Here is a 15156-nt window from a genome sequence, read left to right as displayed (position 1 = left end):
TTTTTGTGTGATTTTGGACGACATACTATACTATGACTTTTTTGTGTGATTTTGGACGACATACTATACTATGACTTTTTCAGATGATTTTGGTTGACATACTATACTATGACTTTTTTGACCTATTTTGGACGACATACTATACTATGATTTTTCTGACCGATTTTGGACGACATACTATACTATGACTTTTTTGGGTGATTTTGGACGACATACTATACGATGACGTTTTTGTGTGATTTTGGACAATATATTATACTATGACTTTTTTGACCAATTTTGGACGACATACTATACTATGACTTTTTTGTGTAATTTTGGACGACATACTATACTATGACTTTTTTGTGTGATTTTGGACGACATACTATACTATGACTTTTTTGACCAATTTTGGACGACATACTATACTATGACTTTTTTGACCAATTTTGGACGACATACTATACTATGACTTTTTTGACAGATTTTGGACGACATACTATACTATGACTTTTTTGAGTGATTTCGGACGACACACTATACTATGACTTTTTTGAGTGATTTTGCACGACATACTATACTATGACTTTTTTGACCAATTTTGGACGACATACTATACTATGACTTTTTTGACCGATTTTGGACGACATACTATACTATGACTTTTTTGACCTATTTTGGACGACATACTATACTATGATTTTTATGACCGATTTTGGACGACATACTATACTATGACTTTTTTGAGTGATTTTGGACGACATACTATACTATGACTTTTTTGTGTGATTTTGGACGACATACTATACTATGACTTTTTTGTGTGATTTTGGACGACATACTATACTATGACTTTTTCAGATGATTTTGGTTGACATACTATACTATGACTTTTTTGACCTATTTTGGACGACATACTATACTATGATTTTTCTGACCGATTTTGGACGACATACTATACTATGACTTTTTTGGGTGATTTTGGACGACATACTATACGATGACGTTTTTGTGTGATTTTGGACGACATATTATACTATGACTTTTTTGACCAATTTTGGACGACATACTATACTATGACTTTTTTGACCGATTTTGGACGACATACTATACTATGACTTTTTTGACAGATTTTGAACGACATACTATACTATGACTTTTTTGACCAATTTTGGACGACATACTATACTATGACTTCTTTGAGTGATTTTGGACGACATACTATTCTATGACTTTTTTGAGTGATTTTAGACGACATACTATACTATGACTTCTTTGAGTGATTTTGGACGACATACTATTCTATGACTTTTTTGAGTGATTTTGGACGACATACTATAATTTGACTTTTTTGACCAATTTTGGACGACATACTATACTATGACTTTTTTGACCAATTTTGGACGACATACTATACTATGACTTTTTTGACAGATTTTGGACGACATACTATACTATGACTTCTTTGAGTGATTTCGGACGACACACTATACTATGACTTTTTTGAGTGATTTTGGACGACATACTATACTATGACTTTTTTGACCAATTTTGGACGACATACTATACTATGACTTTTTTGACCTATTTTGGACGACATACTATACTATGATTTTTATGACCGATTTTGGACGACATACTATACTATGACTTTTTTGTGTGATTTTGGACGACATACTATACTATGACTTTTTTGTGTGATTTTGGACGACATACTATACTATGACTTTTTTGTGTGATTTTGGACGACATACTATACTATGACTTTTTCAGATGATTTTGGTTGACATACTATTCTATGACTTTTTTGACCTATTTTGGACGACATACTATACTATGATTTTTCTGACCGATTTTGGACGACATACTATACTATGACTTTTTTGGGTGATTTTGGACGACATACTATACGATGACGTTTTTGTGTGATTTTGGACAATATATTATACTATGACTTTTTTGACCAATTTTGGACGACATACTATACTATGACTTTTTTGACCAATTTTGGACGACATACTATACTATGACTTTTTTGACCGATTTTGGACGACATACTATACTATGACTTTTTTGACCTATTTTGGACGACATACTATACTATGATTTTTATGACCGATTTTGGACGACATACTATACTATGACTTTTTTGAGTGATTTTGGACGACATACTATACTATGACTTTTTTGTGTGATTTTGGACGACATACTATACTATGACTTTTTTGTGTGATTTTGGACGACATACTATACTATGACTTTTTCAGATGATTTTGGTTGACATACTATACTATGACTTTTTTGACCTATTTTGGACGACATACTATACTATGATTTTTCTGACCGATTTTGGACGACATACTATACTATGACTTTTTTGGGTGATTTTGGACGACATACTATACGATGACGTTTTTGTGTGATTTTGGACGACATATTATACTATGACTTTTTTGACCAATTTTGGACGACATACTATACTATGACTTTTTTGACCGATTTTGGACGACATACTATACTATGACTTTTTTGACAGATTTTGAACGACATACTATACTATGACTTTTTTGACCAATTTTGGACGACATACTATACTATGACTTCTTTGAGTGATTTTGGACGACATACTATTCTATGACTTTTTTGAGTGATTTTAGACGACATACTATACTATGACTTCTTTGAGTGATTTTGGACGACATACTATTCTATGACTTTTTTGAGTGATTTTGGACGACATACTATAATTTGACTTTTTTGACCAATTTTGGACGACATACTATACTATGACTTTTTTGACCAATTTTGGACGACATACTATACTATGACTTTTTTGACAGATTTTGGACGACATACTATACTATGACTTCTTTGAGTGATTTCGGACGACACACTATACTATGACTTTTTTGAGTGATTTTGGACGACATACTATACTATGACTTTTTTGACCAATTTTGGACGACATACTATACTATGACTTTTTTGACCTATTTTGGACGACATACTATACTATGATTTTTATGACCGATTTTGGACGACATACTATACTATGACTTTTTTGTGTGATTTTGGACGACATACTATACTATGACTTTTTTGTGTGATTTTGGACGACATACTATACTATGACTTTTTTGTGTGATTTTGGACGACATACTATACTATGACTTTTTCAGATGATTTTGGTTGACATACTATTCTATGACTTTTTTGACCTATTTTGGACGACATACTATACTATGATTTTTCTGACCGATTTTGGACGACATACTATACTATGACTTTTTTGGGTGATTTTGGACGACATACTATACGATGACGTTTTTGTGTGATTTTGGACAATATATTATACTATGACTTTTTTGACCAATTTTGGACGACATACTATACTATGACTTTTTTGTGTAATTTTGGACGACATACTATACTATGACTTTTTTGTGTGATTTTGGACGACATACTATACTATGACTTTTTTGAGTGATTTTGGACGACATACTATAATTTGACTTTTTTGACCAATTTTGGACGACATACTATACTATGACTTTTTTGACCAATTTTGGACGACATACTATACTATGACTTTTTTGACAGATTTTGGACGACATACTATACTATGACTTCTTTGAGTGATTTCGGACGACACACTATACTATGACTTTTTTGAGTGATTTTGGACGACATACTATACTATGACTTTTTTGTGTGATTTTGGACGACATACTATACTATGACTTTTTTGTGTGATTTTGGACGACATACTATACTATGACTTTTTCAGATGATTTTGGTTGACATACTATACTATGACTTTTTTGACCTATTTTGGACGACATACTATACTATGATTTTTCTGACCGATTTTGGACGACATACTATACTATGACTTTTTTGTGTGATTTTGGACGACATACTATACTATGACTTTTTTGACCAATTTTGGACGACATACTATACTATGACTTTTTTGACCAATTTTGGACGACATACTATACTATGACTTTTTTGACAGATTTTGGACGACATACTATACTATGACTTTTTTGAGTGATTTTGGACGACATACTATACTATGATTTTTCTGACCGATTTTGGACGACATACTATACTATGACTTTTTTGGGTGATTTTGGACGACATACTATACGATGACGTTTTTGTGTGATTTTGGACGACATATTATACTATGATTTTTCTGACCGATTTTGGACGACATACTATACTATGACTTTTTTGGGTGATTTTGGACGACATACTATACGATGACGTTTTTGTGTGATTTTGGACGACATATTATACTATGACTTTTTTGACCAATTTTGGACGACATACTATACTATGACTTTTTTGACCGATTTTGGACGACATACTATACTATGACTTTTTTGACAGATTTTGAACGACATACTATACTATGACTTTTTTGACCAATTTTGGACGACATACTATACTATGACTTCTTTGAGTGATTTTGGACGACATACTATTCTATGACTTTTTTGAGTGATTTTAGACGACATACTATACTATGACTTCTTTGAGTGATTTTGGACGACATACTATTCTATGACTTTTTTGAGTGATTTTGGACGACATACTATAATTTGACTTTTTTGACCAATTTTGGACGACATACTATACTATGACTTTTTTGACCAATTTTGGACGACATACTATACTATGACTTTTTTGACAGATTTTGGACGACATACTATACTATGACTTCTTTGAGTGATTTCGGACGACACACTATACTATGACTTTTTTGAGTGATTTTGGACGACATACTATACTATGACTTTTTTGACCAATTTTGGACGACATACTATACTATGACTTTTTTGACAGATTTTGGACGACATACTATACTATGACTTTTTTGAGTGATTTCGGACGACACACTATACTATGACTTTTTTGAGTGATTTTGCACGACATACTATACTATGACTTTTTTGACCAATTTTGGACGACATACTATACTATGACTTTTTTGACCGATTTTGGACGACATACTATACTATGACTTTTTTGACCTATTTTGGACGACATACTATACTATGATTTTTATGACCGATTTTGGACGACATACTATACTATGACTTTTTTGAGTGATTTTGGACGACATACTATACTATGACTTTTTTGTGTGATTTTGGACGACATACTATACTATGACTTTTTTGTGTGATTTTGGACGACATACTATACTATGACTTTTTCAGATGATTTTGGTTGACATACTATACTATGACTTTTTTGACCTATTTTGGACGACATACTATACTATGATTTTTCTGACCGATTTTGGACGACATACTATACTATGACTTTTTTGACCGATTTTGGACGACATACTATACTATGACTTTTTTGACAGATTTTGAACGACATACTATACTATGACTTTTTTGACCAATTTTGGACGACATACTATACTATGACTTCTTTGAGTGATTTTGGACGACATACTATTCTATGACTTTTTTGAGTGATTTTAGACGACATACTATACTATGACTTCTTTGAGTGATTTTGGACGACATACTATTCTATGACTTTTTTGAGTGATTTTGGACGACATACTATAATTTGACTTTTTTGACCAATTTTGGACGACATACTATACTATGACTTTTTTGACCAATTTTGGACGACATACTATACTATGACTTTTTTGACAGATTTTGGACGACATACTATACTATGACTTCTTTGAGTGATTTCGGACGACACACTATACTATGACTTTTTTGAGTGATTTTGGACGACATACTATACTATGACTTTTTTGACCAATTTTGGACGACATACTATACTATGACTTCTTTGAGTGATTTTGGACGACATACTATACTATGACATCTTTGAGTGATTTTGGAAGACATACTTTACTATGACCTCTTTGAGTGATTTTGGACGACATACTATACTATGACTTCTTTGAGTGATTTTGGACGACATATTATACTATAACGTTTTTGACCGATTTTGGAAAACATACTATACTATGACATTTTTGATCGGTTTTGGACGACATACTATACTATGACGTTTTTGGGTGATTTTGGACGACATACTATACTTTGACTTTTTTATCAACCTACACCAAAATGTCATAGTAAACCTGCAGAGTCATGATCACATTATTAGGAACAATAACAACGTTTATTTATTTCTTATTAATAATAATTGTAATTCATCATCTCATTAAAGTAAAGATGGCACTTTACATTTAAAATCTTTGTTATTGAATAATAATGATAACGATAATATTTTTGTATCTTCACAGATATTTGAAACCTGACGTTCAGAAAAAATCCAAGCACAAAACGTCAGTGATGAAAAAAACCCTCAACCCCGAATTTAATGAGGTAAGCCACTCCCATAATTAAAATGTATGAAGTTAGTCAATGTAATGTCCTCTAAATGTCCTCTGAAGTCATGGAAACGTGTGTGTGTGTGTTTGCTGCAGGATTTCTTCTACGAGATTTCTGCGTCAGAACTCGCCAACAAGACACTGGAGGTGACAGTGTGGGACTACGACTTAGGACGCTCCAACGACTTCATCGGTAAAAATACCCATCACAATCGTTATATTTCTCACAAAATTTCAAACCAACAGGTCACATGACAGTGCTGTTTTTTCAAAGTAAAGCGTGTCAGTGTGGGCGGGGCTTCTGAATCCTTTGTGTTCAACAGAAAATAAACACGTTTTCCTTCAGGTTAGATTTGAACATCAGACTAAAGAGAAGACACCTACTTTCACCTGTAAGGACAAAACTAACTCATCAATAAATGAATAAATAAATAAAGGAGCTGCTGTAGCTGTGAATATGAATGAAGGCGACACACGGTGCTCATTAGTGCTGCTGAAGCTGTTCTGGTACAGAATCACTACATATTTATCACTCTTATTACACAAAGCCTCATGAAATATGTACACACACATAAAAACAAATATGAACCATGACTTAAGGAGAGCTTCAAATCTGAATATAAATGAACGTAAACACTGATTAGACTGACTTAAGACTTAAACGAAATCCACTCAAGGAGAAAGAGCAATAAGAATAAATATAAAATGAGGTAATGACACACGGATGTTAACAGTTTTGGGTGTTTTTAAATCCTCTGTGACAAATGTGGACGTAAGGCCATAAAAAACACAAAAAAAGGATGAAATCTACATCAGTTTACGTCTACAACATCTTTAAATCATGATCACGACTTTATCTCACTGTTAGACAGACTTTTCCAACAGGAAACTGAAGTTTGTAAACCACTCACTCTCCCACACAAAAGCCCATAGAGAAAACCAGTTTAACAGAGGTTAAACTGGTGAAAACCCAGGTGTTACTGTTAAAGAAAGTCAGTGTCTCCGTTGTTCAGGTGGAGTCTGTCTGGGCGCTCACTCGCAGGGAGACTCCCTCCGTCACTGGGTGGACTGTCTGAAGAACAAGGGCCACAGGGTGGAGAGGTGGCACGTCCTGACCAATGAGCTCCCGCAGACCGCCGTCAGCCACGACTGAGCCGCGACGCACGGATGCTTGGCTGTAAGGGATCACAAGCTTCCTCTGGTTTCTATACAGCACAGACTCAAACAACGACGCCACAGGAATCCAGTGAGCAGCAGCAGCAGCAGCAGCAGCAGCATGCTGATGCATGTGCCTTCATTATTCACACACAGTGAAAAATCCATGTTCTCAGATTTCTCTTTGCTCAGACACTGCTACATGATGCTTCACCGGGTCACAACCAATTCAAATGAGTCAAACTGGTCAAGTAAACAATTAAAACCCAGATTAATCAGGTCATTTATCCCATTTACTTGAGTCAAACTGGTCACAAGTCCAGTTCAAACAAGGTTAAACTGTGTGTGCATGCGTGTGTGTATTACCAAAGCATGTTGTACAGACTTTTCCTTTCTTTCATTTTACATCTAAGTGAAATTAATAATATAAGAAAAACTACAAATGTTCACTTTGGACATGGAAACATCACAGAAAAATTAATCTCAGAATTCTGATTTATTCTCAGAATTCTGACTTTAATCTCAGAAAATCTCAGAATTCTGACTTTAATCTCAGAAAATCTCAGAATTCTGACTTTAATCTCAGAAAATCTCAAAATTCTGACTAATATTTAATCTCAGAATTCTGACTTTGATCTCAGAAAATCTCAGAATGTTGACTTTAATCTCAGAATTAATCTCAGAATTCTGATTTTAATCTCAGAATTTTGACTTTAATCTCAGAATTCTGATTTTAATCTCAGAAAATCTCAGAATTTTGACTTTAATCTCACAATTAATCTCAGAATTCTGACTTTAATATATTGTATCTCCTGACTTTAATCTCAGAAAATCTCAGAATTCTGACTTTAATCTCAGAAAATCTCAGAATTCTGACTTTAATCTCAGGATTAATCTCAGAATTCTGACTTTAATCTCAGAAAATCTCAGAATTCTGACTTTAATCTCAGAAAATCTCAGAATTTTTACTTTAATCTCAGGATTAATCTCAGAATTCTGACTTTAATATCAGAATTCTGACTTTAATCTCAGAATATCTCAGAATTCTGACTTTAATCTCAGAATTCTGTCTGTTGAATTGACCTGCTAAAATGATAACTATCAAACCCTAAAGTCGTTCAGGTGTAATCTCGTGTTTGTGATATTTGTTGATCCAGGTGCAAAGTATTGAAATGATTCATGTTACATGGTTTTGTGTATCTACTGCCCCCTCTGGTCAAACACCAGCTACTGCATTTCAAAGATTCAAAAACGGAAGCAAGAATCTTTTTCGTTTTCAGGAAGTGACTCTGAACGCTGTAGTTCATATGCCAGGCCTGTATGTGGCGCTCTTTGAATAAATGAATATATATATAATTATATACATATAATATTACACTGTAAACAATCTACACGAGCTTCCATTTAAAAACTGTGTACTTGTGAGTTTGCACTGAAAGTTCGGGTTTCTGGAGTGTGATTGTAACAAGTATTGATTGTGTAGCATAGTGAGCGCCCCCTGCTGCTGCATGGCTGAACCACTCACTCTCCCACACCAAAGCCCACAGAGAAAAGCAGTGATTTTAACATCACACACACACACACACAGGAGTTGTTGATCCACTGCTGCCTCCATCACTAAGTTCAAATGTGATTTCGTAAAATTCGGCGTTTGAAATATTTCATTTCGACGTAACTCAGTGACACAAAGTGACCACACGAGGCAGCAGAGGACCTCTGGTGTGGGAGAGTGAGTGGTTCAGGTGTCAGAACCACACTCAACTGTCCCTTTGATTCGAGTGTGAAGGAGTGAAAAGCTGTTTTTCCCTGTTGTTGCCGTGACGACAATGATATATTATTACATCTGTTACATGATATGTTCTGCCTTGTTGTTGCATGATGATTTACTCGTTTATATCTCTATACTCACACTGTTGAAGTGAGACATGATGGAAGACTTCAGGTGATTGTTGTGTTTACAATGTTACTGCACGACTGTATGAATGTATGAATGTATGAACGTGTGAATGTGTCTTTCTCTACGATGATGGTCGGACTGACGTTTACGCTGATCTCGTGTTTAAAGTCCTTCTTACATTTCTACCACGTGTTTTATGTACATTGCCACAGTAAATTTGGAATTGAACAGAGCGTTTGTATTGATTGATGTGAGGAGAGCGGGTTCACACTGCCCCCCGCTGGCAGAAAGTAGAACTACAGCAGCAGCAGCTTCACACACCGACTCCTCTGTAACACAGTTGGCTGCAAAGACAATGAAAAACTGATTTTAGCCACTTCACAAAAGACAAATGACAAGTTGAAGTTTATAAACCACTCACTGTCTCACACCAAAGTCCACAGAGAAAATCAGTTATTAAATTAAATATTTAAAAAGCCGATTAAAAGCTGGTTTTTGATGCAGAGATTCTCCTCATTTTACCACTGAAGTCAGACATTTTACAAATTCAACAAGCAGGAAAATAGTCCCCATGTGTTGAGCGCCGCCCTGCTGGTCATCAGTGAGTGAATCAAACAATATTCAAACAGTTTCACTGAACATTTATTTCAACTAAAAATTGAACATCGTTCACATTCATTTAAAAAAGAATTTAGAAGAAAACACTGATTTATTCTCCTGTGACTCTGAAACATCGCAAACCTGCCACGGCCACTTCCTCCACATCGCGATCAAACGTTAAAAACGGGAAAATAAACGCAGGGTTCCCATCGGATTCAAGGACTTTCCAGGACCAATTCCCCCAAACTCAAGGACTGAATGTGCTGACCCAGCTTAAGATGGAAGGACATGACGGCGTCCACATTCAACAAGCAGTGGACACACAGATGGACAGTGGACAGACAAACAGTGGACACACAGACAGACAGTGGACACACAGACAGACAGTGGACGGACAGTGGACACACAGACAAACAGTGGACACACAGACTGACAGTGGACACAAAGACGGACAGTGGACACACAGACAGACAGTGGACACAAAGACGGACAGTGGACGGACAGTGGACACACAGACAGACAGTGGACGGACAGTGGACACACAGACAGACAGTGGACACACAGACTGACAGTGGACACAAAGACGGACAGCGGACACACAGACTGACAGTGGACACAAAGACGGACAGTGGACACAAAGACGGACAGTGACACACAGACAGACAGTGGACACACAGTGGACACAAAGACAGACAGAGGACAGACAGTGGATACACAGACAGACAGTGGACACAAAGACGGACAGAGGACAGACAGTGGACACAAAGACGGACAGCGGACACACAGACTGACAGTGGACACAAAGACGGACAGTGGACACAAAGACGGACAGTGACACACAGACAGACAGTGGACACACAGTGGACACAAAGACAGACAGAGGACAGACAGTGGATACACAGACAGACAGTGGACACAAAGACGGACAGAGGACAGACAGTGGACACAAAGACGGACAGAGGACAGACAGTGGACACACAGACAGACAGTGGACAGACAGACAGTGAACACACAGACAGACAGTGGACACAAAGACGGACAGTGGACAGAGGTGGCGTCGTAACAAACGAGGGAGACGTTAACCTAAATATCAACGATTCAAAAAGGGCCTTGAAAAGAAAAATTCTAAAACTTTCAAGGTTTCCAAGGACCCTGAACACACACACACACACACACCCACCCACCCACACACGCACACGCACACAGGAAGTGACCGCCTGCTCACAAACATCCCACTGACATAAATACACAGATGTAACTTTAACAGGTGCCATGGAGGAAGAGGAAGAGGAAGAGGAGGCGCTTGTGCTCTTGTGTTGTAGTGTCTTCACATCACACTTGTCTTCATGTCTCAGTCTTGATGTCCTCCATGACATGAATAAATAAAAAATTAGCTAAATGTCCTCGTGTCTCCTCGTCCTCTGTGACGGCTCACAGGACGCGTCGCTGCAGAGACGTCTGCCCCCTGGTGGCTGGTCGTATGAGACGTAAACGTGTCACAAGTGCTCGCGGTAAAAACTCTGGACGTTCCGTCTCCGGCTGTGACCGTGCTGTGAGCGCCCCCTGCTGCTGAGAAACACAACTCAGAAAAGGTTTCTGTTCTGAGGCTAAAATCAGTTGAAGTCTACGACGTCTTTGACACAAAGTGACCACACGAGGCAGCAGAGGACCAGCAGCTCCTGTGTGTGTGTGAGTGGTTTACAAACTGCAGTTTCCTGTTAAGATATATGTTCTTAAATATCTGTAAAAATATGTTTGTCAATTTATCTCAGTGTTAGACTGAAGTTTATAAACCACACACACACACACACACACACACACACACACACACATACTGGTCCTCTGCTGCCTCGTGTGGTCACTTTGTGTCACTGACGTCGATCTGAACAAAATAAGACATTTGAAGTTAAAGTGTCGGTGCCTCCAAAGACATAAATAATAAATATGAATAAATAAACACAGAGGTTTGTCATGTGACCTGTGTTTGTAGATCCCAAAATAAAAATCCAACGTGACTCGTACGTGGGCCCCGCCCCAGAGTTTCTCATCATGAAGATTAGTTTGAACGTGGTGGGCTCAGCCGCTGGCCACGAAGCACATGTCCTTCTTTAAGTGGACCTGCAGGCCGGCGGCGGTGCTGAAGGACCCGGCGCAGCGCGCGCAGCGGTACGGCTTCTCTCCTGAATGCGTGCGCTGGTGTTTCTTCATGGTGTCGCCGTCGCTGAAGCTGCGGCAGCAGAACGGGCAGCTGTACGGCCGCTCGCCCGTGTGGATCCTCAGGTGCCGCCGCAGGTTCCCTCGCTGGCTGAAGCTCTTGGAGCAGAAGGTGCAGCAGTGCGGCCGCTCGCCCGTGTGCGTGCGCAGGTGGCGCCGCAGGTCTGCCGACTGCGCGAAGGACTTGCAGCACCAGTCGCATGCGTAGGTCTTGCGTTTCTGCTCCAGGTGGAGGCGGAGCCCGCCGGCCTGACCGAACGCCTCGCCGCAGCGGGGGCAGCGGTGGACGAGCTCGGAGGCGTGGCCAGACTCTGCGTCGTCGGCCACCGTCGGCTTCTCTTGAGAGGACTTCCTGCTTCGATGAGCTTCGCGGCGGTCGGTGCGCGCGGGCGGCCGCACTGCGTCCACGTTGGGTTCGTGCGGCGTGACGCGAGCGTGTGACATCACAGAGTCTGCGTGACCTTCAGCTTCCGTTACTTTGTGTTCGTCGGGTTCAGGTTTGATCGCGGCAGATGCTCCTGGCTCCGCCTTGAGAACCAGAACCTCAGCGGGGTTTGTGGCGCCTGAGGAAGAGGGCGGAGTCAGGGACGACTGAAGAGGCAGAGGTGACGCTTTGTTGATGAGCTCCTGTTGAGGGTTGGGCTTCAGTACCGGCTCCCGGGCCTCACCAGGCTCCTCCTCCCTGGGAAGGAGGAAGGTCCTGGGGGGCGTCCCATTCTGGACTGACAGTAACTGGACAGTCACCGCTCGCTCATGGTTCTGTTTGGCTGAGTTGACTGGCGGCGGCCGGGACTGCTTCAGAGTAAGCTCCGCCTCCTCAGAGTGCAGCCTCAGCTCTGGATCAGTGCACTGCTGCTGAGGAGCTGCCAAACCCAGACCGGACCTGGTCGACCCTGGACCATCAGAGAGGAAACAGGACAGAGAAGAATTCAAACACATCAACCGGTCGTTGAGCAAAGACTCTGCTGTGAGCGCCCCCTGGTGCTGAGGTTCACGCTCAGAGAATGATAAACACGTCAGTGTCTACGTCACATGATCACGTCTTTATCTCACTGTGAGACAAAGTGACCACACGAGGCAGCAGAGGACCCGCAGCTAAAACCACTGATTTCCTCTCTGGACTTTGGTGTGGGAGAGTGAGTGGTTTATAAACTTCAGTTTCCTGTCTCACAGTGAGATAAAGACGTGATCATGTTCTTTAAGATATCGTCGACTTGAACTGGCAGAGATTTTATTACACAAGTTTTATTTAAAGTTATTAAAATCTGACGGCAGCCATGTTGTCACTGAGAACGAGCCTCTGTGGCTGGTTCTCAGCAGCAGGGGGCGCTCACAGCTCAGTCAGCACTGACGGTATCAGGTGATTATGACTGGTAAGATGCAGCTCTGCAAAACAAATCACTAGGACTGTATGTGCGGTGAGTAAACCCTGAATTATGATTTGATCACAAGATACAAGAAAACAATGGTGTCTGTGAACTTGTGTGAACAGATTTTAAAGTTAAAATAATCACGGAGTCAAATCCATCTACAGACGACAGGAAATGTCAGGTGTTTCTCTGAATATCGTCCGAGTTGGTGGATTTAGTGAACACCGAAGGTAAGTGCGGGTCCTGGACGATGCTGAGCGAACTCTGACGTTCGTCTCTCGTCCCGCTTTCACTATTAAATCCCACTGCGAGTCTTAAATCGGCACATGTTTCAGCGAGGTTCGGAAGGATCGCTCTCGCGGTGTTTCGCGGATATCTCGGCCCTTACTCAGCCACTCGGTGTCGGTCTCCAGCAGCAGGATGTCCCGCAGCTGCTTCCGCAGACTGTCGTTCTCCCGCCGGGTCCGGGCGGCCTCCTCCCGGTACTCGGTCACCGTGTCCTCCACCACCTCCAGGATCTCCTTGACCACCGCGCTCAGCCGCTCCGTCAGGTAACCGCTCAACAGCTGCACTTTGGTCATTTTTGCCAATGAAAACAGCTGCGGCGAGACCGGAAACAGAACCTGACAACAACAAACCAAACCGGAAACGATGTCGCCGAGTGTCACCGCTGGGCTGCTCCTTCACAATAAAAGCCCTTTAACATGTAGTTGTGGTCAACACTGACTTTACCAGCTCTGTGGCGAAAGTACACTTCATCCCAAAGCCACTGCGTAGTCGTTAGCTGTTGGCTTGACTCGGAGGAACTGTTTTAATTCATCAATCACGAAGGGTTTGCACATTTATTTCCACTTACATCAAAGCTACATTTCTATCCTCATGTATCCAAGCTTCTCGAGGATCAACAACACATAGAAATGACGATCACTAATGTCACGTACTGTAGTGACCTGACTGTCAAAACCCTGTTACACCAAACATGGGAGAGCTTCTCCAATGGACACATCCATCACACTGCTAGATATTCTTCAGTGCATATCTTCATCCTTTATCTATCATAGCCGTCAAAGATATCAAAGTGTCCGTGGTACCTTTTATCTAAAGAACTAAAATAACAACGCCACGTTCCTTTCCTTGTGAGAATATTTAATCAAAGGATTAAGACCAACAGTTAACTACTTTAACTGTTCATAAATGACATTGTAACAAGTGATCTTACACCAACCACCCGACCTAACCCTGAACTAAAGCTAACTTTACTCTGTCTCCTACAACATCATTATCTCACTGTGTGACAAGTGTAACCCACTCACTCTCCCACACCAAAGCCCAGAGAGAAAATCAGTGATTTTAGCTGCTGGTCCTCTGCTGCCTCGTGTGGTCACTCACTGTCACTGAGGTCAATCTAAACGAGCTTAGTGATGGAGGCAGCAGAGGATCAACAACTCCTGTGTGTGTGATGTTAAAATCACTGATTTTCTCTGTGAGGTTTGGTGTGGGAGAGTGAGTGCTTTACAAATGATGAAGATGATGGTGGTGATGGTGGTGATGAT

At 40.0% G+C, this 15156-nt stretch overlaps 2 protein-coding genes across 2 annotated transcripts in view; one reads left to right on the top strand and one right to left on the bottom strand.

Annotated features, from left to right (window-relative positions):
• The window catches only part of doc2a (double C2-like domains, alpha), a 64810-nt gene extending 57095 nt beyond the window's left edge, over window positions 1-7715 (top strand). Inside the window, exons 8-10 of the mRNA XM_058654072.1 lie at window positions 6281-6362; window positions 6464-6560; window positions 7381-7715. Of these exons, the coding sequence (XP_058510055.1) occupies window positions 6281-6362; window positions 6464-6560; window positions 7381-7520 (319 nt within the window). The 3' untranslated portion in view covers window positions 7521-7715. The remainder of the gene's footprint in view (window positions 1-6280; window positions 6363-6463; window positions 6561-7380) is intronic.
• A 2328-nt stretch (window positions 7716-10043) lies between these two features.
• Window positions 10044-14644, bottom strand: LOC131475759 (zinc finger and SCAN domain-containing protein 21-like). The gene is made up of 3 exons (XM_058654074.1): window positions 14336-14644; window positions 13992-14226; window positions 10044-13126 (listed from the first exon to the last, which is right to left on the bottom strand). Exons 1-3 carry the CDS (start codon window positions 14360-14362, stop codon window positions 12096-12098), a joined length of 1293 nt encoding a protein of 430 aa, XP_058510057.1. The 5' UTR covers window positions 14363-14644; the 3' UTR covers window positions 10044-12095.
• Window positions 14645-15156: the final 512 nt, after the last annotated feature.

This window comes from Solea solea, chromosome 16 (assembly GCF_958295425.1).
Source record: "Solea solea chromosome 16, fSolSol10.1, whole genome shotgun sequence".
In the NCBI taxonomy this organism is placed as follows: domain Eukaryota; kingdom Metazoa; phylum Chordata; class Actinopteri; order Pleuronectiformes; family Soleidae; genus Solea; species Solea solea.
Note: the sequence above shows the minus strand (reverse complement) of the source record. Positions and strands in the feature narration are given on the sequence as shown.